At 34.8% G+C, this 27,710-nt stretch overlaps 2 protein-coding genes across 4 annotated transcripts in view; both read left to right on the top strand.

The window, feature by feature from the left end:
• LOC127850740 (uncharacterized) overlaps positions 1-27,710 on the top strand; it is a 244,370-nt gene that overhangs the window by 148,277 nt on the left and 68,383 nt on the right. The window lies entirely within an intron of this gene.
• On the top strand, positions 20,980-22,862 carry LOC127850745 (uncharacterized). The gene is made up of 4 exons (XM_052384035.1): positions 20,980-21,031; positions 21,368-21,592; positions 22,033-22,129; positions 22,346-22,862. The coding sequence occupies exons 1-4, from the start codon at positions 21,007-21,009 to the stop codon at positions 22,488-22,490; spliced, it is 492 nt and encodes a 163-aa protein (XP_052239995.1). The 5' UTR covers positions 20,980-21,006; the 3' UTR covers positions 22,491-22,862.

The following is a 27,710-nucleotide window of genomic DNA, read 5'->3' on the forward strand; positions in this document are numbered from 1 at the left end:
GACCATACAAAGCACCAGACCCTTCTCCGTTACCAAAGACAAGAGTGTCAGACGTAGCCCCGTTCACGTATACAGGTGTTGACTATTTCGGAGCTCTTAGTGTGCGTGACACTAACGGAAACGACATGAAAACATACATATGTCTGTTTACCTGCGCCAGTACGAGAGCCGTTCACTTGGAACTGGTACCAGATCTGTCGGCGGAGTCATTCCTGTTTGCATTTAGGCGCTTCTGTAGTCGCAAATCAACACCAAAAATTATGATGTCTGATAACTGCACGACATTCACGGCTGCTGCTAGACATTTGAATATTTTGTGTGAATCTGCGGTGGTGCGTAACGAATTCAACAACCGATTAATCGATTGGAATTTCATCGCTACAAGAGCCCCCTTGGTTTGGGGGTTGGTGGGAAAGAATGATCGGTCTCACCAAAAATGTATTGAAGAAGGTACTTGGTAAAGCGTACGTGACATATGAAACACTACAGACTATTGTCACTGAAGCAAAAGCCGTTATCAACGACAGACCCCTTACTTACGTCACTTCCGGCGAGCTAGGACAGCCGGAAAGACTGACGCCTGCCCATCTTCTATACGGAAGACGAATAAACTCACTTCCTGTCGAGCCTGCGACATTGCCAAAATTTGACCTTTTACAAAATGTATATGCGAAGTTCTTGAGAATTGTTTGTAAAAACAAAATGATCTTAAAAGTAATAAATGTGTAAAATATAAGCAAACATATGGCAATGAAGTAATCAATTTTGCCTTTATATTTTTTTACACATAACCTTTAATATACGGCGTTTCTTTATATAAATATAAAGGTTACACTCCAATAATACACACTATTTTTCGGCCGTCTCCAATTGATTTTATTTTTCAATGAAATATCATTAAATTGAATAAAATAACTCTTTATTTAAATGAACAATGTCGGACTATATTGATAATGTTTGTTCGATGTAATTTGGGAAGAATAAATGGCTGAAAGTGAAGAAAATAAAGATGTAACTGTCAAAAATAATGAACAAGATGTTGATTACATCAAGAAGGATGAAATCAATAAGGAAAAATCTACAGGCATGGTGAACATTGAAAATATAGGTCTTAAAAATGTTGAAAACTTGAAAACAAGTGTCACTGAAATAAGTTTATCTGATTTTCAAACTATGTATGGCATTGATTTTAATGGCTTTGACTGCCATGAGCCCTCCGAAATTGATCAGATAAGTACATTTCCAGTCAACAATCCCTCAACTCTCAATGTAAAGGACTGTTCTAAACAACTAACAAATGAAGAAGTAAAACAACAATTATGTCAAGCGGAAAACAAGAATACTTTTTAAAAAACAATGATTGATGTAAACAAGCTCAGAATATTCTTATTGAAAAAATAAGAAAAAAGGGACATACATGACATAGGCCCGGATATGTTGGATGAATACTTGGCAAATTATGTGCTTTCAGTTAGAAAATGAGATGGTTCTGAATATGAACCAAGCACAATAAGGAACATGATATCAAGCATCGACTGGAAACTAAAACGCAACAAATATCCTGTACAAATTATGCAAGAAAACAATACAAATCACTTTCAGCTTACAAGGGATGCTTTAAAGGCAAAACAGAGAACTCTAAAAAAATGGGGAAGGGCAACAAACCAAAGATCCACAGATCCCATAAGTGACGAGGAAATTTCTATACTGTATGACCGTGGAATGCTGGGTGGTACATCGCCAAGAGCCTTGTTGTGGTTTAAAAATTGTGTGTCACTTGGATTAAGAGGAACGAATGAGAATTATTATTTGAGGTAATGTTGCCAAAACATAGACACTAATTAATCAAATGTTATATTAAACTGTCTTATTGCAAAGTCAAGTGTAAAAATTCTGCTGAGACTTGAACTCAGATATCCCTATCTTCATGAAGACAGGTTGTTCTCAATTGAACTACAGAACTGCTTTTACACTTTAATGACTTTAAAATAGCTATTCAATAATTTAGCAATAACTATCGGTTGTACCATGATCAAAATATCAAGCAATAAAGCTATCCTTCTTTATACAGTACCAGAAAACGGCACTTTCCTAATAAAAAAACACCAATTTTCCCAATTGCTGTCAACAAAATCCCAATTAGGTGAATATTTTATATTTTATTTAAATAAATAAAATGTTACAATGTTAGGCTTGAACCTAAGTCAATATAATATTGACAACTTGACAAAACTTAGTTTACAATCTTGAAGTCTTTGGGAGCAAAAAATCAATTACACCAATTTCCCAATATGAAGACTTTTTCCAATTTCAGGGTTTTCCCGATTGGGCTGGTACCGATACTTTTCCCAATTGGGCAAAAAATCACTTATATCTAATAAGTTACAATTAAAAAGAATAAAATAAATCAAACTCCCAGGGACAACATCTGCCATTTGATACGTCTCAATAAAATTCTATATTAAGTAAAAGAAATAAACAAATATTCAATACGTGTAATAAAATAAAACTATCGATTAAAAAGCTTATTAAATAATAGAACAATATCTAATGTTTAATTTAAACGCTACTACAAAAAATCTTAAAATATTTTATCCCACTTTTACAGCGAAATCGGTTGATTAAAGCCCCGTTTATTAAATTTCATCTATAATCAACGGCAAGGCTATAATCAATGGCACGAAATGACGTCATCAACTGCCGAACCGGGACTACTTTTTCCCACGCACCTCGTCACCTGTATTTGCCAAGTGCATTAATAATAAAAACAATCTCAAATGTTTGTCAATCTCAATGACCTTAAAACAAAGGAAAGTAGCAAAAAAAGTGTTTTTTTTGTCATTTATTGTCATTAAAACCTAGTATTAGGTAAATTTAACACTATGCAAATAGGTTCTGTTGTTGTTGCTCCCCTTTGAAGAAGTCAGTTCGAGTTGCTCCCCTTTGACCGTAGAAAACAATCGTCTGGACCAAGAAATCCTGTGTTAATTTACAAGCTGTACTCGGATATGCGTCCATCTGATTTTTCTTCAAAGCATCTTTTCTACCTGGCAATACGCACAAATGACACTGCATCCCGGTGATTCTTGCGTCAACAATTGGGTGTCAACAAGTTAGGTCAGATGCTGAAGGCCATGGCAAAAGACGCCGGCTTTCTCAAGCACAAGAGAAGAACGAACCACTCAGTTTCTGGTCCAAAAACTTCGAAATGCAAACATTCCACCCACTGAAACCATGGTCATAACAGGGCACAAAAATGTCCAGTCCATAACCAATTATTCCAACATATCTGTTGAACAGCAGCAAAAGTGTTCATTCTTGCTCAGTCCAGTAAATGTAACAATCCAACAGATTCCTCTTGTTCACCTTCACGCACTGAAACTATGGCCGAAATGCAGCCTAGACAACCACTGTCTACCGTCGAACAAGTTGATCTTGATGTTCGCCCCACCCAGTCACTTCACTTGCAAATGTCTTTCTCTAGTTCGAACAACTTTACCTCACAATTCTTTGGTGCCACTTTCAACATTCAAAATGTTAATGTATATAATAAGCTTAAATCCAAGTAATCTTTGTTATTTCGACACGAAATAACCACATATTATAACATAGAAGGAAATATTGTGCACCTCGTGATCGACTCGATAGTTTGATATCGAAAGTGAATTGTGTGTGGTGTTAGGCTACGTTGTAAACAAATGTAGTTCCTTGTATATAACAACTTAATGTCATATTGATATCATAAAACTTAAAGATTTGCAATTCAATATGATTAAAATTGTAATAAATAACGCTCGACACTTTGTTACAGAACGATATTCTGATTAAAAAAAAAATGATTATTTGATCAGCGGTTATTTTTGGAACGCGGAGTAATACACTGACCTTGGTTACACTACAGTCATTATCAAAGTACGACAAACACTCATGAAAACTTATTTTGTTTAAATAAAAAAAGTTTACTGAATTAAAAGTGGGATAAATAGAATAATAGGTTAGTGTTGATTATAGATCAGGTTTATCATGCGAGGCTTAGAAAACAAAAAGAGTTATTTTATTCAATTTAATGATATTTCATTGAAACATAAAATCAATTGGAGACGGCCGATAAATAGTGTGTATTATTGGAGTGTAATCTTTATATTTATATAAAGAAACGCCGTATGTTAAAGGTTATGTGTAAATAAATATAAAGGCAAAATTGATTACTTCATTGCCATATGTTTGCTTATATTTTACACATTTATTACTTTTAAGATCATTTTGTTTTTACAAACAATTCTCAAGAACTTCGCATATACATTTTGTAAAAGGTCAAATTTTATAACGTGTTAATCGGCGCGTAGGAATACGTACTTACGGTTAGATCGCGGTCACGTGAGGTACTGCCGGAGATCAATTATCCGACCATGCTTTATTAGGTAAATGTTTGCAAAAGAGGAAGGATAAATCATCATCATCGTCATCGTCACCAATTTCACCAATATCATCATCATCATCATCATCATCATCATCATCATCATCATCATCATCATCATCATCATCATCATCATCATCATCATCATCATCATCATCCATTCTTTCCATTCTTTTTCATTTATTATGGTATTGAGTTTTGTACACCATTTTTGTTTAACAGTTGGTTGTTCATTATTTTTATTTAGAATGGTGTAAAGTCGTTTTGCACCAGATGCTTGTTTCAGTACAAGTTGAAATAATGGTGGTAAAAAGGGTTTGATAATGTGTAGGGTAGGACAAGATATTCAACATTTTTTCAAAGAAGTATCTATCGTTTTGTCACCCCTGTATAATGAATGAAATTTAAAATTGTACATTTAATTAAGGTCATCACAAGAGATAAATGTTCCATTTTTAAATATATCACCTAAACAATGAATTCCAGCTAGGAACCATGACTTAAAGAAAAAACTTTTATTTCCTATCAATATATTTGCGTTGTAAAAAGAGGATAATACACAATTTCGTCTGTGTTTACTTCTAATTTACCACAATAAAGTGAGAAGCTGTTTAAAACATCTACCCAAAAAGGGTTAGACATTCTGTTAGCTATATTTAAAGCATAATGATAACTGCAATTTAAGAGTTTATATGTATCAAAATAAAGGTTTGTGAATTCTTTCCAATTTCCCTTAAAGGATTGAATTTTTTGTAACCATGTTAGTTTCAATGCTGGAATAAATGAATCCAGATTGATCATTTTTAAACCTCCTTTTCTATAATCTTTTACTATTGTTGAGAACTTTATTTTACTATGCCCAATCCCAAATAAAACTCAGATTAGAATACTTTACAGAGTTAAGAATGGTATCGGGTGGGTTAGGCAATGATATAAACAAGTGATTGAATAAGGACACAATAAGTGTTTTCACAATTACAATCTTTCCAATCGGTGTTAAAAATCTTCTTTTCCAGTTTTTCAGAATATTTTCCATTTTGACAATTTTTTCATCATAGTTTAATTTAATCATTTTTGAAAGGTCGACATGAAAATGTTTTCCCAGCATTTTAAAGCTGTGTTTCATCCAATTTAGTTTCCATTTTGTTTTTATGGTATGACTATATTTGTGTTTGCCAATCCATACAACGTTTGTTTTATCAAAGTTTACATTAAGACCTGATATAAATGCAAAATCCTGAATAACAGTGAGAGTTTAATTTAAGGATTGTTCAGTACCGTCTAATAAAATTGTAGTATCGTCTGCAAGCTGGGGCAATTTGTGTTCAGCTTCATTAATGGTTACACTTTTTATATTCTTGTTATCTCTCAATTCAAGCGACACAATTTCAGCGCAGAGGATGAAAATATAACATGAGAGGGGATCTCCTTGTCTGCAGCCTCTTTCAATAGGAAAACAACGGATAAGTAACCACATTGAGAAACAGCTGATTTAGAGTCTTTATATAAAATCTGAAACCAACGTTTTATGTCTTGACCAAAATTAAAAAAGGAGAGTGTATTTTGCACAAAGGACCATGACAAAGAATTGAACGCCCTTTCAAAGTCAATTAGGAGAAGCGAACCAGAGATCTCATTTTCCTCAGTTTAATGCATAATATCGTAAATTAACCTGGTATTTTCCCCAATTTATTTCCCTTTAATGAAACCAGTCTGGTCGTTGTGAATTAACTTGTCCACGAATAATTTAAGTCTGTTAGCTATTACCCCAGAGGCTTTTTTTATAAGCAGTATTTAAAAGAGTAATTTGATGCAAATTTTGTATAAACAGTTTAGATAACCTTATGAAATGCAGGTTATGATCCCCTCAGTTTGTGTAATAGATAAATTTCCACAATTAAAAGCTTCATTTAAGGATCTGACAATAAAAGTACCGATTCTTTTCCAAAACATTTTATAAAATCTGCATTGAAGCCAGAACTGCCCGGGCTTTTATTATTTGACATTTGTTTTAACACAGTTGAAGCTTCTTCTATAGTTATAAAACCTTCTATTGAAATGGACTCATTCTGTTTAAGTTTGGACAATTTAATCCTTTAACATAGTTATAAATGTCTTCACCACTGCATTCCTTTTTTTGCTTATTAAGAGACTGATAATAAGATGCTATAGTACTTAGGATACATGTTTGATCTTTTATTTTACTACCATCTTCATTTTTATCAATTTATATATTGTTTTGGATATTGCATTATTTTTTTTCTGAACTGCAGAAATATTAAGATGGCTTTTCACCCTGCAAGGTCCACTGAAGTTTGGATCTTATCATTCTCCCTTTTAAATGTGCGCTCTAAATATTATTTATTTCAGATTTTAAATTTTCTAATTCCACTTTAGTCTAATCTGAACAGTTTCTTCTAATTCTTTAGTTCGTGTTACTAGTTTACTTTCTGTAAGTTTTGATTGCATTTTTACCCATATAAAATAGATTTGCCCCTTAATTTCATGAGCAGAGTTTCTAAAAAAAATGATCATTTATTGTAAACTGTAACTCACTGTCAGGAATTTCCTTTGTATTTTGATACTTGTTAATAGGTAAAGAATATTGAATTTTAATTTAATCAATTTTGTGTTGATTTCCTGTATATACACAATGTCTGACAGCAGAGAGTTATACTGTTTCCAAAGACCAGGTTTATGAGAAAAATTGCTGAAAGTTAAATTTAAAGTAATTATTGAATGGTCAGATTGGAGACTGTGCACAACGTCCGTTGATTTGAGGTGCTGCAAGAAATCTGAGGTGGTTAAAAATAGATCCAGCCTAGCCTGTTGTAATGGGTTTGTTCTACGCCAAGTAAATCTTTTTTTGGATTGATTTTGTTGTCGAAAGAGATCTACGAGATTATAGCATCTAATTGATTCTAACACTATATTTCGAGCTTTAGGGTTATTATTTTTTTTTTATAATTAAAGTAATCTAATAAATGCCTTTAAATTATGACATAAAATAAGCACCGTGGTTGTACTGGAAAAAATTCTACACATACATAAAAAGAGTAAACAATACTTTCTGACTTCAGTCTGACAAACAAACAAACATACAAACAAACAAAAAGCATACAAACAAAGTAATAAAATTACGAACAAAATATGTTTTGAGACAGGAAAATACAACTACAAACGAACTGTTTTTAAAAAGAGATCATATATGTATAGTTATCCCGTCAGTAATAATTGTATTAAAAGAGTACCATTGAAATTATGATCTAATTTTGATTCTATGGTAAATAATGATTCACATAGAAAGGTTACGTGCAACTGGAAAACAAGAGAACATCGACTCTTAAAAAACCAACAAAAACAAATAAACAAAGTGATTTGATTAAAGCAAGTTGCTTCATCTTAATTATTAATTAAATTAAAACTAAATTTAATTAATGAAATACAACATAGACCAGGATACACGATAGATTAAGTGCCCACTTGTATTACTACTCGTAATTAATCGAAGATACAACCGATCAGACCGAACTCCTCTACTGCACCACAACGTAGAACCAAAACTGACCAAAATTGTCGAAGAACAGCCATTAACAAGTGACATTACATCCGAGAGGTGTGTAGCCTTTAAAACATATATTGCTTCACTTGCTTTTATATAATGTTATAAACAACTTGGAAAGACTTCGCCATTGTTTTTACGTCAGAATCTACCTTTTTTATGTCAATCATATCTCAAGTTAGATATGCGACTAAACGTGTGTGATTTATTGGGCTAAAGCGGTTGATTGGGTGCGGGAGTGCCAGTGATTGGTTATTGGAATGCCAGTGATAGGTTGTTGGAATTGCAGTGATAGGGTGTGGACAGGCCAGTGATTGGGTGTGGGAATGCCAGTGTTTAGGTGTGGGAATGTCATTGATACGGTGTGGGAATGCAAGTGATTGGGTGTTGGAATGTAATTGGTAGGGTGTGGGATTGCCAGTGATTGGGTAAGAAATGCAAGTGATTGTGTGCAGGAATGCTAGTGATAGTTGTGGGAATTCCAGTGATAGGGTGAGGGAATAAAAGTGACTGTGTGTTGGAATTAAAGTGATTGGGTATGGGAATGCCAGTGAAAGGGTGTGAGAATGTCAGTGATTTGGTGTGGGAATGCTTGTGATAGAGTTTGGGAAGTCCGGTGATTGGATGCTGCTATGACAGTGATTGGTGGAGGAAATGCAAGTGCTTATGTGAGGGAATGACAGTGAGTGGGTGTTCAAATGCCAGTGATTGGATGCGTAAAAGCCAGTGATTTGGTGTAGGAATGACAGTGATAGTTTGTGGGAATGCCAGTGGTTGGGTATTTGAATTCGAGTGATTTTGTGTGGGAATGCCAGTGATTTGGTGTGAGAATGACAGTTATATGGTTTGGGAATGCCAGTTATATGGATTGGGAATGCCAGTGATTGGGTGTGGGAATGACAGTGATTGGCTTTGGGAATGCCAGTGATTTTGTGTTGAAATGCCAGTGATTGCGTGTTGGAATGTTAGTGATTTCGAGCGTGAAAGTGTGTGGGAATGCAAGTATTAGTGGTGGGTATGACATTTATAGAGTGTTGGAAATCAAGTGATTGGTTGTGGGAACGACAGTGATTGGGTTTGGAAAGCCAGTGATAGGGTGTGGAAATTAGAGTGATTGGATGAGGAAATGTTATTGATTGGGTTCGTGAAAGCCAGTTATTGGGTGTGGTAATGCCAGTGATAGTGTGCCAATGGTTGGGTGTGGGAATGCCATTGATAGTGTTTGGGAATGCCAGTGATTGGGTGTGGGAATGTTATTGATAGAGTGTTGGAATGCCAGTGATGGTGTGTGGGAATGCCAGTAATAGGGTGTTGGAACTCAAGTGATTCGATGCGGGAATGCCAGTGATATGGTTTGGGAATGCCAGTGATTGGGTTTGGGAATGACAGTGATTGGCTTTTGGAATGCATGTGATTGGGTATGAGAATGATAGTGATTGGGTTTGGGAAAGCCAGTGATAGGGTTTGGGAAAGCGAGTGATAGCGTGTGGGAATGCCATTGATCGGGTGCGGGAATACCAGTGATTGGGTGTGGGAATGCCAGTCATGGGGGTTTGAAAAGCCAGTGATATGGTGTGGGAATGCCAGTAATAGGGTGTGGGAATGCCTGTGATTGGGTGTGGAATGTCATTGATTGGTTGTCGAAATGCAAGTGATTGGGTGCAGGAATGCCAGTGATAGGGTGTGGGCATGCCAGTGACAGGGTGAGGGAATGACAGTGATTGTGTGTTGGAATTAAAGTGATTTGTTGTGGGAATGCCAGTGATAGGGCAATACACTTTTTTGTCTGACATTTAATTATTCATAAAATGTAAAAATATAATTTTACGAGCATTCATCTTAAAATGTGGAAGGGAGCTTATCCCTAATAAAAACATTCTCGATATAGTCGAAGTTGTCGTTCTGCGCGGCGTGAATCTAGATGCCAGGTCAAGCGTAGTCAGACGCTATTATCATATTAAATACAAGCGATATGAGAAAGAATATTAATTTCAACAAAACCTCGCTCGTTGGAAAATTGTTAAGTAACAACAATTGAACATTCACTATTTTCCATTTTCTGGAAATGATTTGGTTTTGAGTAAATATGGTTTCCCAAAGAATTTCTCCATTCTTATTATGCATGGCATTGCTCAAAACGTTCAATGTTAATTGCCAAAGCTTCCTTGAAAATGTGCCACGCAACGCTGGTGAGAATATCAGTGACAATAGGCAGATCGTATTGCAATTCTATTTCAACAACGTTATTGGTTCGTCGATAAAATGAGATGTAGCCTCTCGCGTGCGCAGACATGGACAAAGCGTAATGGCGGCGGTTTGATAAGCGAAGTTTTTAGTGCAGATTATTCTTTGGATTTGTTGCTTAAAGTCGCGTGTTTGGGGTGTCCTATTGTGGCCATCGGCACGGAAACTCTTTCAGTGTCATTTCTAGACCTGGGGTTTATGTTGACAGTTTTCTTTTCTACGACGATTTGTGTTTTTTTCAAAATGGCAGACGTTACGCCAGGTACAATAAAGACATCGACAAAAGAAACAACAAGCGGTACAACCACTTCTACTAGTGGTCATACTTCGGTAAAACCAACACATAAGAAGAAGACTGCGACAGCGTCGGCTTCTAGTCAGTCGGCGAAGGACAAGTCTGTGTCCGACACTGATTTACAGTCGAACATTCTGGAGGCATTAAACAACACAATTAGCTTCCGATGTCAAGTTTACGGAACTTGTTACGCGCGTTTCGGCTATAGAAGAGATACCAGTAGATTATGGCTATGAGAAGTTATGGAGGAAGGGGAATTGGCAGATAGAGAGTTTTCCAATTGTGAAGAATCACAAACAGTAAATGCATCCCTTACTCATAAAAGAGATCTTGTAAGTTCTCGTTTCAGTCTAATTGAATTTTCCTGGCTCTCTGGAAAGCCTTCGTTTTAGTAGATCATGACATTTTACTTGAACAACTTAGCATTTACCATTTTTCTGACAATGCTCTTGCTTTGATGAAATCTTATCTTTCTAATAGAAGACAGTGTATCAAAATAGGTTCCAGAATATCGTCGTTTTAATATATCAAAACCGATTTACCACAATGCTCTATACTTGGGCCTATTTTATTTCTTATTAACATTAATGACATCCCATCCTTTGTTTTAAACTCAGCAATTGATCTTTATGCAGACGATTCAACAATACACGTATCGGTAACATTAAAAATATACAATTAAATTTGCAAAATGATTTGGACCGAATATCAACATGGTACTCGTATATTAACATGTCAATTCATCCAAACAAAACTAAATGTATGATTTTATCAAATGCTCGTAGCGCGTAATTCAATTGACAATCTTTGACTTAATATTAATGGCATTATCCTTGAACAAATCAAAGAATTTAATTTAGTTATACGAGGAGTTACGATTGATGAGCATCTTACATGGCTATCGCAAATAAACAGTGTATGTCGTAAACTTTAAACTGGCCTTATTAAAACGAATTAACTCTTGTATTAACTATAAAACAAAGAAACTATTTTACAACTCATGTATATTAACGACTACGGATTATTGTTGCGCATAATGGTGTTCAGCAACACAGTCACACTTACGTATAATACATTCGAAACAAAAAAAACGAGCCGCTAAATTAATACTGATAAAATAATGTTCAACTCCTTCAGCTCCATTATTTAAAGAACTTGGTTGGTTGACATTTAATAACAGATGTACTTTCCTAATTTGATCTATTGTTCATACGTTTGAAATAAGCGCAATGCTTTCTTATTTGACTTATGTTATTTATATCTAAAATAACAATGTGTACGCTCTTAGATCCACCACCTACACTGATATATTATCATCTATTCCGTTTATAATTATGGAAAACGAGCGTTTTTGTTTCGTGCACGAACCGTATGGAATTTCATTCCAATAAGCATCCGACAAGTGTCTCCGAATTCTACATTCAAAATAAAATTTAAAGAATACCTACAAACAAATAATTGATATTTGTTATGTTAATACTTTTTTTGTGATGTGTCTGGTGTGATTTATTTTGAAAGATTGATTTTGTATCATATTTTGCATATTTTGTATTATCCCTTGTATGTTTGTATGCATGTTTCAAAATATATACTTGTGTTATGTTACTGAAGACCACATTGTAAAAAATTAATTATTTCTTAATGTGAATTCTTCATGAAATAAAGTTATTATTAAATGATTTAGCGTTTAAAAGGGCAGGTGATTTTGAGACCTTCTTTTCAAAAAGCACTAGCTTTAAATATAAATGATGTGTTTATAAACGGGCTTAAAGAGGACAACTATTCAAACATGATTAAAGAAGAGGCACTGCCTCGCCATAAAAATTGTTATGCATTACAAACAGTAAAGTGTAACAAGATTGTTTGGGATTTCCTTCAAACAAATACCAAGTCTTAAGACAAAAAGTTACAGAACACTGAAATTTCAATCATCACAGCAGCAATTTTAGTTGCGAAATCAGTGGATTCAATGGCAAGATCTAAACTGCAGATTAAAGAACTGGGCATAGGTATAAGCTCACCTTTGGACAGTTGCCAAGATGCTCTTTCGCTTTTGGGACATACGAACAAACACATTAACATGACGAGGAGGGAATCTTTAAGGCCTGAAATGAAGACACCGTACTCTTCTTTGTGTGCATCTACACAGCCATATAATGAGTGGCTATTTAGTGATATCGAGAAATAAAGGACACTAAAAAAATTGGAAATAAAATCCAATATTACTCCCGTCCAGCGAGATGACAACCCATGTTTCGTGGCAGTCTTTTCCTTGGCCGTCCTTTCCGTGGCCGTAGTTCCTCTGAATATAGATATCCATCCTCATCCTTATCGGCCTTCGGGAAAACTGGATCGCAGTTTCAGGATCCAAAAAATTGGACGAGGAGAGGCCAGAGACCTCCTCGACAACCCGTCATGAAACAATAAATGTTTCAGAGGTAAGAACAATTTCATTTACAGAATTTGTAGGAGGCCGTTTGAAAGATTTTTCCTCGGCATGTAAACGTATTACTTAAGATCCAAAAATACTTGATATAGTAGAACATTGTCATTTCGATTTCTGTGAATTGCCTCCTCCACAAGCAAAATTGTCTCAGCATAAATTTAATCCTAAAGAGAAATGTTTAATTGATATTGAAATTAATAAATTATTACAACTGAAGGTCATAATTGAAGTTGATTATCACCATCGACATTTATTGTCCCCTATATTTTTACGGGCTAAAAGAAAACCAGGAGAGTATCGCATGAAACTTAATTTGAAGAAATTAAATGCATATTTTCCGTATAAATATTTTAAAATTGAAAATTTTGAAAATGCACTTGGTTTCTAAAGACATGTATTTTGGATCTATTGATATTAATATTGCATATTATAGCATTCCTATAGCTGAAGAACAACAGCGTTATTTTCGTTTCATGTGGCGGGGAATTTCTTTTCAATATGTCTGTATGCCTAATGGTGTGTCACCAGAACCTGGAGTTTAGTTTATACAAAGCTCATGAAACCTGTGTATGCTAAATTACGAACAGATGGGCATTTGAGTACAGGTTACATTGATGACAGTTTACTTGAAGGCACATCAAAACAAAATGGTCTGTAAATATACAAGAAACCTCTAATCTTATGACTACCCTATGTTTTTGGCTAAATAGGAACACAAGTATTTTTATCCCAACCCAAATCATTACATGTCTTGAAAATGCTATTGACTCGAAGGTGATTGTATGCGTTTATTTACCTGATGAGAGAAGACAAAAGATTTAACTTGAATGTTCTTAACTGTACACATGTGAAACTGCTACTATTCGCACGGTAGCTCATGTCATAGGTTTGATTGTGTCAGGTTTTTCTCCTGTGGAACTAGGAACATTACATTACCGTCAGTTAGAAAAATACAAATATCTGGCATTAAAAAAGAGCAAATGCAATTTCGATTAAATCATAGTAGTTCTTTTCCTTACTACTACTACTACTACTACTACTAGTACTACTACTACTACTTCTACTACTACTACTACTACTATTACAACTACTACTACTACTACTACTACTACTACTACTACTACTACTACTACTTCTACTACTACTACTATCACTACTACTACAATAACTACTACTGCAGCTGCTGCTGCTGCTGCTAGTTCTACTACTACCACTACTTCTTATTTTACTAGAGCGTTTATATTAATCTTAAAACTTAAGATTAAAATTTTATTTTCAGAAAATTCACATTCGCGTATTAATGTATAAAGAACACACACACTGCGATACTAAGATAGCGATGGAGACAGATTATACACGGGTATACATATGCGGCCTTCACAGCACGGGTAAAACTACTCTCCTAAATGACTTCCGACCGCACGTGCCCGAGTTGCACGTGTTTCACGAGGTGGCGCGCGGGATCATCAAGAGTCACGGGTGGTGTCGATGCGACTTCGTTCCCGACAAGCACCCGGAAGTGTTCCAGCAGTTGAATGTGGAGATTCTCGAGGCGCAGATCAAACTGGAGAGGGAATACACCGAGCAGGCAAAACGTGGGATAGATACCTTTAATGTTTTCAGTTTATGATGAACACTTTATAAAGATCAAACGAATGATTTAGTTTAGCTAATTGTTCTACTTTAATCAGACACCTCTCCGAAAAGCTTACATGGAACGGTAGCTTTAAGTTTAAAACCAATGTTTTTTTTGTTAATTGTATAAATAATGTAAAGCTTTTGAGAGGTTTCGAGTCACTGGTAGAATCAGTACACTAATTGTCTTAAGAAAATATCTTGAGAACGATCCGAGAGTAGGCTGAAAATCGGGACTACCAGATCGCATTACGCCACAGCAAACGGAACTCTTTACTGTACACAAATGCACTTACCAAATTTGACCAATATCACTGCATTGAAAGAATACAGTATTTTCCTGTCTTGCCAATGTGCTAGCAATGTGCACAAAATTCTCACTTTTATTACACAAGTTGTCAAATAACATTTTTAAATTAGAGTACGCTTGTATTTACACCTGACTTTCATTGTGTACACGCTTTCCTTGCTTGTTTACCCTGTTTTACTTATGTTACTTCTTTAATGACGCTTATTTTCCTGCCTTATTGGCAAAAAAGTGATAAGCATTTAATATTACGTTTTACTATTCACTCTTTTTATCGACTTTATGCGCTGCAAATTTTCTTAGCGGGAGCTGTAATTTTGTGACACGCTAAAATTGTTCGCAGCCAGTAAAGTCGAGATATAGATAGAATATAAATACCGGAAAATGTACATTATCTTAAATGTCTATTATTCAAATGAAGGACTTGCAAAACCCGCAAGTTTTTGACGACTTATAATCAGGCTTATAAAAGATTTTGTTGAACAATTCAATTCTTTCGTTTTTAGCAGTGAGCGTTAGCTCGCAACTAATGTAGAAGGGCAGTTTTGCAAGTAAGTCTGCTTTAGCTACGATATGCACGATAACTGCAAGTCAGTGTGATGTAAGCTACGCTAGGAACGATAACCACTGCCTGTCTTCACAACCTGCAGTAAAATTATGCAGACGACGAAGGCAATGAGCGTCTGCTCTACTACTGCAGTGTGTGTATTTAATCAATCGTGTTTAACAGCTTGTAAGACGACATTGTCCAGTCTATTGTTTATCATTGAAATCTGTACATATTGGCTGCTTTCAGGTTAAACGGGGTTAAATGCATGTCAAATAGGATTAACCTGTGCACACTGATTAGCCTGTGCAATGCGCACAAGCTAATCAAGGACGACAGATGCTTTTATAGTGTTTTTCGTTTGAAGACAGTCTCTGGTACTGGGATGACAATTAATGCATGTGCATTAAGTCCTGCATTCCAAAATGAAGCTTAAATTACCTTTTTTATTAATGATTTGAAAAAAATGCAACCTTGAAGACTCTCTTTATAAATTTGAATGGGGTGTGTTCATTTCAAACTTTCGATATAAAAAAGCTATGACATAATTTTGAAAACTGAGTTGCGTCTAAGATTATACAACAGCGAAAAACTTCAGTGCCTTCAACGCTTTGATTATTTAATGTTTTGTAAGCCTTGTGATTGCTTTACGCATGCGAACTTGCATTGTTTACGGGTTTTAGTGATTTTACGCTACAACGGCAATTCGCAATTGAATGAAGCGTTTATGACATACACAGGTTGCATTGTATCAAAACTTTCAGAAACCTTGATGAAAAAGTTAAAATTCATTGTTACGAATTTTGTTTTATTTACATAGTAAGCACGTACGTATGTTTTTAAACGGCATCAATTGATAATCAATGTAGCATTATATAGACTTGTAAACACATATTAACAAGGTATAATACATTAAGTGTGTTGAAACATTACACGTGTTTTAATTCGCGTACGTGTTTTTAAATACGATCCCTTGCATAAAACGCAAAAATATTTTGCTGACATAATACTTTTTTTTACTAAAAAATATCCGTACAATCTGTATGCTCTTGTCTTTGGATTGGCTAATTCGCGCTATTGTGTCGTATCATATGATCGATTGTACAAGCTGATTGCTTTGAGAAGAATTCCTCTTTTGTTTCTGATCAAAATAATTTCCCGGTGTTTACATTAATCTCAGTTGAATTTGAAATAGTTTGCTTCTTGTCTTTTTAGTTGATCGTTTAATTTTTTATTTGGAAAACCAATCAAACACAAGCAAATAAGTTGCTCTTCAGGAAGTATTGTGATTTTGCTGAATAAGGGTAATATGGCTTCATAGTTCACCCGAAAATACGTCTGACTGTCCTGAGTCAGTCGTCATTAAATGGTTTGTGTTCATCCTCTGTACTCGTAAACAGCCTAACGGTGTGGAAGGTTCGACAGCGTTTATATGAATGGCCGTCATATACGTACATATTCAACAATAAATAAAGTGCCAACCGATAAACAGCTGAGAATGTTGCATGCTGCAGTATTGGTAATATCGAATTATACATATGTACCCGGAGAGAAAAACAGTATTTTTTCACGTTTTGTTATGGTTGCAAGTATGTGTTATATTTTTTAAATGTAAACATATTTTCAGCGTTTAGTAGAAATTATTCTTTTGTTCGCGTTATTCAAATCAGTGCAAAGAACAATACAATAGAATCTAATAATGTTAAGGAAAATATTAAGCAGATACATTATGTTCTAGTTTTGCTTCCTCAATCCGTGGCATATGCGCATGTCTTCAATGTTTGCAAACACATCATATATACACTCAGAATCAACCAAGGTTAGACTTTACCAAACTCGTCGCATGTTTTACTTCCTCGCGCATTTTAACGGTATATATCTGAATTGACATGTATAACTTCTTGAGATTTTGAAGGATTTCCTATGACCTTTTTCTGATTTGACACGTTTAACTCTACAATATTCGAAAAAAATTCTCATTCAACTGAAATGTCAGTGAGCAACATGCTAAAATGCTCGGACATTTTAATATATATTTTTTCTTATTTTCTTCACATCTTCACTATAACAAATATAAATTATCCATGTCTTTAGAGAACATGAAGACCGTGTCCGAAAGTAGGCAAGTAGATTTAATAGTTGTGTGTTAACCAGATAACTAGCTTTACAGGTTACACAATAATTTGTTTAATCATTATTTTCATTGTATTTATATGGTGTTTTTTTAATAATGTCGAAAAATGACATTTTTTCACAAACACAATGTCATTGATTTTAACAAGCATACATACATTATAAACTAATCAATAGTGTTAATAAACCCGAAAAATAAGTTAAATACTCACTTTTATTAAATAATTACCTTTGCGTGAACAAAAATAAGTCAATGCAACTGTTCAAAGAATATTCGTCAACTTATCTTGGAACTTTAATAGTAGTCAATCTTCGTAAATGTTTATGTCCCCCACCACTATAGTATAGTGGGGGACATATTGTTTTTGCCCTGTCTGTTGGTTTGTGTGTTTGTTTGCGTCAAACTTTAACATTTGCCATAACTTTTGGAATATTGAAAATAGCAACTTGATATTTGGCATACATGTATATCTCATGGAGCTGCACATTTTGAGTGGTGAAAGGTCAAGGTAAAGGTCATACTTCAAGGTCAAAGGTCAAATATAAAGCAAAATGGTGCAGAAGGGAACATAGTATTTCTGACAAACACATATATTGTTTATTGTGCATTTACACTTGAGTCACGTAACGATGTGAGCTGTGCTACGTCATCGCTGTGACGAACATGCTAAGTCTATTTTAAACTATGAACAATATTTAGAAAACTGAAAGCACTTTCATTTTCACTGTTTACTGAATTATTATAACGTTCTGTTAAGCTATATTGCAATACGGAACGTCACCTTACTTATTTATACACTCAATGGATTTGACTAGACAGGAATTAACCCATTTATGCCTAGCGTCTAGATAAAAAGCATCGGAAAACAGCGTAGACCCAGATGAGATGTGATGCGGCGTCTCGTCTGGGTCTACGCTGTTTGCTTAAAGCCACACACCTTGAAATGAACTACATGGTATAGTAAATTTAAGTAAAAATAAGAAACATCTATGCCAATTAGAATATATCTGGTGGTTACAAAGTAGAAATCCGTCATTGTTGCGCTTTAAAGCTTAACAATAACCGCGTTTGTCGAAATGGACGTATACGTCTAGAAATCCTACTTTCGGTTTTAAAAGAGGTACCGTTCGAAAAATTATAAATTACTTGCTAACCAGGCTATAGATTTAATTTTGTCTATGCCAATTAGAATATATCTGGTGGTTAAAAGGTAGAAATCCGACTATTTTGCGCTTTAAAACTTAACAATAATCGCGTTTGTCGAAATATACCTATACGTATATAAATCCTACTTTCGGTTTTAATTTTTTTTTTTAATTACTTGCTAACTAAGCTAACGATTGAATGACACTTTTGCACACTTTCGAATTGCATCTATATGTATTGATGAACATGTATTTTATTTCAATGTGTGTGTCTTTAAAGGAATTTCTGTAAGAAATATTCTAAATAAAGAAATACATATACATGTACCAGACATCCCTTATTTTGGAAATAAATTGATCTAATTTAGAAGGATTGGAGAGTCCACTAGGCATGAATGGGTTAAATATACTAACTTTGACTCACCGTTGGCGTAATTTTTAAAAACGCTACTTACAGAGCTAGGCCCAAACAGTAGTATTTCCTTGATTTCATCGTACAGTCTTATGCTATGAGTCGCGTTATGCAAACATTGGCCTTAATACTAATGTAATGTACGCAAAGTACATAATTGAACGCACGGATTGTTGTCAAAGCAATCAAATCGATCGTGAAAAATAAACAAATAATAATATGTCAAATCCGTTGATGTGAAATAAATTCTAACTGTGTCAGATACTATACGAAATAGTGTTAATTTATGAAATGGTTAATACGTTTGGAGATTTAGTCAGACCAAATTACACGTTTGCGAAATACAATACAGTTTAAATGTTTATTGGCCAAGGGTTTGAAGGTGTATTACACAGCCTTTTTCATCGAAACACCAAGTTTCTCAGAACAGTTTTTTCTTTGACTCGTCTTCGGTCTTGAAATAGAAGGTTGCTTCTTTCACGTGTAAGATCCCCCTTTATGAACACAGTTTTATAGCGTTATCCATGTGGTTATACAACTTATGACGGGAAAAAAACGTGTCTCAGACTTTACTTCCGATCGGTCCCCTTTCTGCTTTTTAAACGTATTAACTTTTCTAACGCGGTGCGACCTCAGGGTGCAGAATCAGGTGACTTTGTGGGGTTCCCTCTTTTAACTTTAATGGATGTATACACGACGGTAAGTGGTGCGGTAAGTGGTGCTTTATTTCAAATAACTTTTTCTTAAGAATATCAACTAGCGCATAAAAAACATATATTATGATGCTTACTGCAATGTTGTATACATCGGAATTATTTGGTTAATAAGCCTGTGTTCTTGTAAAAAAAATCGGTATCTACTGCATGCATTGTACACGTTTATGTTTCACGCCAGGTAAATTTTTTTTAATGATTTCAAACATATTCAAAGATTTGTTCTTATACCTTAAGATATCGGCACACACTGCAATAAAAACGGTATTTTATGCCCTAATGATTTTTGCAAAATTTATTTCAATAAATAAAGATATTTGCAAAAAAAAAGTTCTTAACGGTGTGTTTACATTCTGTCCAGCACGTTTGTAAAACCCGGGAAGCCCCGTTAACTCTGCACCCTGGACCTGGCAATGTGTTTATTAGCAATTAGGCAATTTAATGCCTGAGGAATTTCAAGCACACTAGTATCTGTGTATTCATCAATACATTCGGATATACCACATATGAAAACTAAATTCCCTCGATTGAAGAGTTTTAATGTATCAGCAAACATGGTTTCAACTTGAGTATACAATGTAGTAATATTTTAACATAATGCTCTCCTTTAAAATTGATGCTAAGGGGATGGCAGGATTATTACGAACTACGCATTGTAATGAAACAGGAATAAGCACATGCGGAAGTTAAGAAAACTAAAGTCATTTTAGTATTATATTTCGTGTTATTGTTTATATACAGATTTTGGTTCGACGAAGAGATTAGCTAAAGAAACAGAATGAATGGCATTTTCTTTCAAACGTCCTATACATTTTAGAATCGTTAATATTAGAGTGACGAGCAATACCTGAATATTCATCGTTCGCCAAACATTTTGTTTTAGTGTTTAAGCACATTATCATGGTTTCTTTATACGTGAAGCTCATAAATAATCCGATATTTGCATATTTGAATGTAATTCACACAGGTCTTTTAATGGCGATCGCGTGATAAAATTGTCGTACACAAAATAATTATAATGGAGAGGGCTCACTTCACTGCAGATGACCCCGGAAGAGTTGTTTCAGGTTTCAAGTATTTTGCAATGTCTGATTTTACCCTTTGTATGCTCATCCTGTTTGTCATTGCGTTATTAGGCCCTCTGCAGGCATGGTGATTATTGGGATTTTCTTACGTAAGGAAGTTTTATTTAATAAAATATTTTTCGTAGCAATTGTGTATCATAGCAGTTCGGTCAGTAATATAAAAATGCAATCATTTAGCAAATGATAGATTTACATATGTAGGGTATTTATATGAAAAAGTTAATAAAAGAGTATATTTTTATCGGCAAAATCTGTTGTTGTTTTTTCTTAATAACATTTTGGTTTTATGGTTTTACATGTACTTTTCATAATTGATAGTTCTAATCGAGAGAGAGAGAGAGACAGTTGACCTGTTTTCACTAATCAATTTGCTGTAACTAGTCTTGCGTCGATAACATTATTCTATTGTATTACTTTTCATTCAGTGGCTTTCGGGCGACTCGTTGCTGGAGTGTGTAATACCAAAACAGGACCGGCCGGAAGTTTGGAATGCGTCGCCTTTAAAGACTACAACTACAAATACCAGTGGAGCACGTGTCTCTCTGACGCCTATATACAGCGAAAATCTGGCGGAACGCATCAGTGCGTTGATCGCACAGCCGTGTACTGCTATTATCAGTGCATGCTGGAGAGTCACGAGCTCGGCGAAGGTAGATCAATCGCAATATTGGCAACAGTTTTAGTTATAAAAAACCTATCTATATACATATATTGGTTTTTATTTTGGTGAATGATCGTTTTACGTTAGTGCACGTTTTCTATAACTCAAATACATAAATGAATATTCAACTACATATTCGAAAGCCACACAGTTTTTTTAGGGTAGGCTTAAGTGAAATTAATTAACACAACTGTGTGTGTTCGTGTTTGTGTGCGTGTGTGTGTGTGACGACACGATGTTAATAATCGTGTCCACATGTTTATAAATACACAATCTTATAAGTATATGTTTCTTTAACAAGACTTTTACAACGTAATATATCAATATTTAAGAATTACCCGACACTTATCAATATGCAGATATAACATATATGTCACTTGATTTCGGGTACAAAGGCTGGTGCTTTACACATTGTACACGTATTCCCAGGTCCTGTTTACTACGACTGCGCATGTGACCCAAACTCGCCACTTAAATCCCCGCTGCCAGCCAAGTGTTACAGCCCAGATGGGACGGATTGCTCTTGGTACAAAGAATGTTTAGAGGTAATAGTACCCTTACAACTAAAATAAGATCATTAATTCAAATTGTTTTTGGTTTCAATATAGTGCGTTTGATGCACACCTATTAATGTTAAATAGTATATATACTAAACACTAACTTTTGCCTGACATGTGTGAATACGTTTACTATGTTTTTAATTGATGCTATATACATTGCATTTAACTACTATTTTTTGAAGGCCAAATACCCATGCAAAGAATCTGGAAGTTCTTACGCTATCGGTTTTGGCGATAAATTCTGCACTCTGTACGACCAACATAAGTCTAAGTTTGATACGACTGGGCAGCAGTGGATTGACGCTGTTCGAAGATGTCTCCAGGTAGCACTGGTGCCACTTATTCGTCAGTACACGAGTGTCAGTTGTTCTACAATCAAGATGACTGCCTATGAAAGCCATTCGGCATGCTACACCAACCCATACCCCGGAGCTCCATCCATATGTACCCTTGGTGCTAAGAACCTCTTTCAGGTTTTTGTCACCGTTAAATCTGCGTTTGTCGATGACTTCTTCGCAACAGGTGATCAACTTCTGGAGACAGCGCTGAAATGTGGAGGCCTCTACACAGAAAACGCCATTAAGATAGTTATGCAAGGAGTCTATACCACTACTGACTACATTGATAACGTTTACAACAAAGTAATGAAGGGTCTACGCAGCTACTTCAAGAACAAACTGACCTCACTTGCCGACGATGTTTTCTTCGCTCCGTTCATTCCAAACATAACGAGAAATAGGCGGTCAGCAGCAGAGACAAACATCAACGTGATATTTCTACCCAGAGCGGAATACGATATGAATTACAACGGCAACCCTGATGTCAATGTTACCGCTGCACTGGACCGTGTTATGGATGCAATTGAGAATGGAGAAATCTACTTAGGTCTTCCAACTCGCTCAGTAAGTCAGTGCATCAATACTGGCTGCACGACTACCACTCGTACCGTGATCCCGCCTCCTCCAAGGGCAGGCGCTGAACTGGAATCTCTGGCCAGTCTGACCGTTATCCTGACCGGCGTCCTCGTGTCCCAATATGCCTGTCTTGAATATTTTTGTTAACGATTTTCACCATTTTCATGTTTTAATGCTTGCTTTTACAAATTTATTCTGCTTGTTTAAAATACGTTTTCTAGTTTACTCGGGATGAATAAATAAATAAATAAATGAATAAATATATATATTTATATATATGAAACATTTAGCGATTAAACACATCAACAACACTATATAAACTGGATTATGTATGGGGACACACTATTTTTTTTTATTAATGACAGTACTCGTGTGTTATTAATTATTTGTAAAACCAATGTTTCAAGATTCCATAAACAATTTTTTTTCTTTGCTTTAAGTACTTTTTGTACTATACTGTTAAACATTTGATGCAAGTCACATAAAACTATTTGCTGTGTTTGGTAATATGTTGTATTATATTTTGAAGATAACACTTACTATTATTTGCTATTTAATTGAGTCTTACTTTTAGATTTATATCCTTCTACGTCTTAATTAAACTTTATTCAAAAAAGAGATATGGAGTTCATATATTCATCAGTTCAGTTAAACCCAAAACTGTACCTAAGAATAAGATATTTATCGTTAATCAAATACTTCAAACGAAATTGGACCGGCTAGTTTCATTTGGTAGAGCGCTATACCACAAGTCAAACGATCGCGGCTTTATCCCCGGCCCGGCCACATTACTTGTGCGGGATTGGTCATGAACTTCTTTCCACGACAATTCTCTCCCTACCATTGATTTACGTAAAGGCAGTTTTTAGTTACTGTTACGTGCGTGCACTTATAAATCAGCAATACTGTTAAACACATCGAACATTCCACAAAAAGCAAATTTAGATGCTCCATGTTTGTATAAAACTAATTTATCACTTTTGATACTTTTTAAAAATCTGTCAAACGTGTCATGTTTTAGCAGTTCATTGAAGCGTGATATAAAAATAAATAAAATATGTCTTATTCATTGGAATGATATTAGATTTTCGACACGCCACTTTATCCTTCCTACTAGATATTCAAATGTGAAGTGCTCTCATTGATCAGTCAAGCTTTAACTGGAAATTGTATAATTAATTAAAAATAAAAGATCCCGCTGGTTTTTGTCTTAAAACTTAATTGCATTTTGAAAACACAGGTATATGTTGCCATTTAATAATATAGGCAGACCGAAGATCAGCGAAAACTCTTCTGCAGCTGTTTTAGTACCATCTCCACACACGCTTTATATAATGGACCATAGAACTGTTTGGCATTTTATTTTTATGTATAACGCGGTTAATATAAACATCTCATATGGATGTAGAGAGGAAAACGATTAGATTTAATGTTTAACAATCATTAATAATGACAAAAAAACCGGCGGCACGAATTACCCAAATGTAATTTCCCAATAAAAATACTTAAAATCAAATATAAGTTACACACCACTTACTAATTAATCTTCCCAAATCTCTCCAAATCTACACCAATTAAAACTAATCAAAGCTACTTGTGTAATAAATTTGGGGACAAATATATATTGCTTCCTGTGGTTGCTATAGAATTGTGTCAAAAAGGCCAACTAATGTCTAAAAAGAAGTAAGATAGAGCTAAATCATAGAACGTAAAGAACACAGAAAAGCCAATAACCGCGTACCGAAAGCGCAGTGACAATTAAAACATTAACAACGAACGAGCACAATTGTTGTTACAGACAGGGGTTAAGTTTCGATAATTGGTAACATTCGTATGGTGAAGTCGTACAAATTTAACTTGAGATCGGGCGGGTAGGGGCGTTTAGCGTTGACCGAAATGGCACATTTATTAAAACAGAAAAGTGTGACGGATTGATGCACAGAGCGCAAACCATAAGCCCCACCCCCCCCCACCCCCGGTTTCACCGGTAGTGGACTAATAAACAAACTATGCAAACTATGATTGAAATGAACTCAATCATAACGGTGGACATTTAGCAATCATACTTCTTTTTTTGTTTTTCGGTATTGGTTTGTCATAAGAGGTATACTTACATGAGCGCGCGTTGCTTTATAAGATCTCAGTGATTGATATATAACCGCGTACCGAAAGCGCAGTGCCATTATTAAAAGCGAACTGTAAAATGTAAGTACTGAAAAAAATCAGATGACCAGTAAAATTTCAATAAAAGAATAATATGAAACTTTTTTTATGAATTAATTGTTCAAGGACTTTATCTTACAACTTCGATATTAAACGCGCAATATAATGTAAATTAACGATGTCGGCCAATAAAACAACATGCCATAATGATGCCGGGAATCAATTGCCTGACAATTAAAACATTAACAACGAACGAGCACAATTGTTGTTACAGACAGGGGTTAAGTTTCGATAATTGGTAACATTCGTATGGTGAAGTCGTACAAATTTAACTTGAGATCGGGCGGGTAGGGGCGTTTAGCGTAGACCGAAATGGCACATTTATTAAAACAGAAAAGTGTGACGGATTGATGCACAGAGCGCAAACCATAAGCCACCCCCCCCCCCCCCCGGTTTCACCGGTAGTGGACTAATAAACAAACTATGCAAACTATGATTGAAATGAACTCAATCATAACGGTGGACATTTAGCAATCATACTTCTTTTTTTGTTTTTCGGTATTGGTTTGTCATAAGAGGTATACTTACATGAGCGCGCGTTGCTTTATAAGATCTCAGTGATTGATAGTTTTAAGTATATGAATAAATACTAAGTACCCAATACAATTTTCATATTTACATCCGTGGGATAACCTTATATATCATGAAAGTCTCCGTTTTCGGCACAGACGATCTGAACATGTCATTGACAACCTTACCAAGTATTACAATTATCTGAAGGGATAGAATCAGCCCGCGATAGAGGTACGTTTTCGGTTTACTAAACACATTAACTGTTAACTACAAAATTAAACAGTTACATGTGATAGCGGTGCACGAAATTTGTCATTTGAAGGTCTCATTTAACCGACAGCTTTAGTCACTTTAATCGAAAAATCAAACTTATTCTACGCGATCCCCACTATTTGAAGAAAAGAATATTTAGCAGTAGTAAGAAAATGTTATTTGAATAAGATGTAATAAAAATATACGAGGAATGTTCCAGCGGCGTAACGTATGAAAAATCGAACACTCGCATGTTTGCGTTTGTAGCTATTGGAAAAATACACTTTAAATATGGTTTATGTTATGTGCATTTATTCCATATGAATACTTGAACAATTTCCGAAAAACACATGTTTCATTTAAACAAGACGATTTACAAATTTTCTTGCAATACAGGAGTATTTTTATGATTAAATACTGTAACCCTTAAAGTATCAGCAGTAGCTTTGTATTGCTCGATATATGTACATGGGTCAAGTCCATAATCGACTATTATATAAAGCCATCAAATAAGTAAAGTATTTAAATATTCACAAGACGTCCGACCTCTATTCAAGAAAGAAAAGTTTATACTTCATGCATGCCCAATCAACAAACTTAAAGCAAAGTCGCGCAAAAAACCTTACTTTCGATCTCTTGGAGGAAAATAATTTCAATTTAGAATTTCAAACAAAAACTTTGAATCCGTAAAGTATGTGTTCCCCTTCACTGTTTCAATTTTCAATGAAACGATAGGTTTCGAAATAATTTGTGTTCTATTGAGTATATTGTTATTGCAATTGTTTAACAATTAAAATAACAAAATAGGTTTACTTTAAAAGTTATACATTATCTACATACAAACACAGTCGTATGCTCTTTATCTTTTTTAACTTGTGTTATTAATTCCGCATTATTTAATTAAACTAATGGTGTTGTTTTCCACAATTTGTTTTTGTCATTTTCTTACATTGGTCCCACTAACGTTGTAAACAAATATGAAGAACGTCTCATGCCTATAGCTGACCGGGTTAAAAGTAGTATTTGGAAGAGATGTAATGGAAAATACATTTTTCTCATGTCGATATTGTGCCTAATATAAGACATAAACCCTTATTTAAATATGAATTCTTGGTATTGAGATTTCCTTTGTTGCATGATATTTTACTACGGCCTACATTTTGGAGACATCCTGCTGATATAATTACATTCCACGAGCAGAGCTAGTAAATTAAAACTAAGGTCATACATTCGATATGTTTTCGCATATTTAGGACTTATGAAGTTCAAGATAGTTTATTTTAAACGAATTGTTTATTGGTATTGTGGACTACGTGATTTTACGTTTGACCACGTGACAAACTGTTGATACATCCTGCTCACGTAATCACATTCCACGAACAGCTCTCAAACTTTTTTCTGACCGAATTCAGTTTTTACAATTATAAAAAATACTGATGTAATAAGTAAAACCGGTTGTAACAAGACAAAGAATACGCATTGTCATGTAAACATATTTTGAGAAATTTGATCATACCAGTTTTACAAGTGAATAGTATTGCCGTATATGGTGCGTTTTTCTACAATATTATTTACAAGTTATTATGTAATTTTACGAATTGGGGTTGTGGAAGGTATGATGGGTTGCTTGAATCAGTTTAAATGG

Source organism: Dreissena polymorpha, chromosome 11 (genome assembly GCF_020536995.1).
Source record: "Dreissena polymorpha isolate Duluth1 chromosome 11, UMN_Dpol_1.0, whole genome shotgun sequence".
Lineage (NCBI taxonomy): Eukaryota > Metazoa > Mollusca > Bivalvia > Myida > Dreissenidae > Dreissena > Dreissena polymorpha.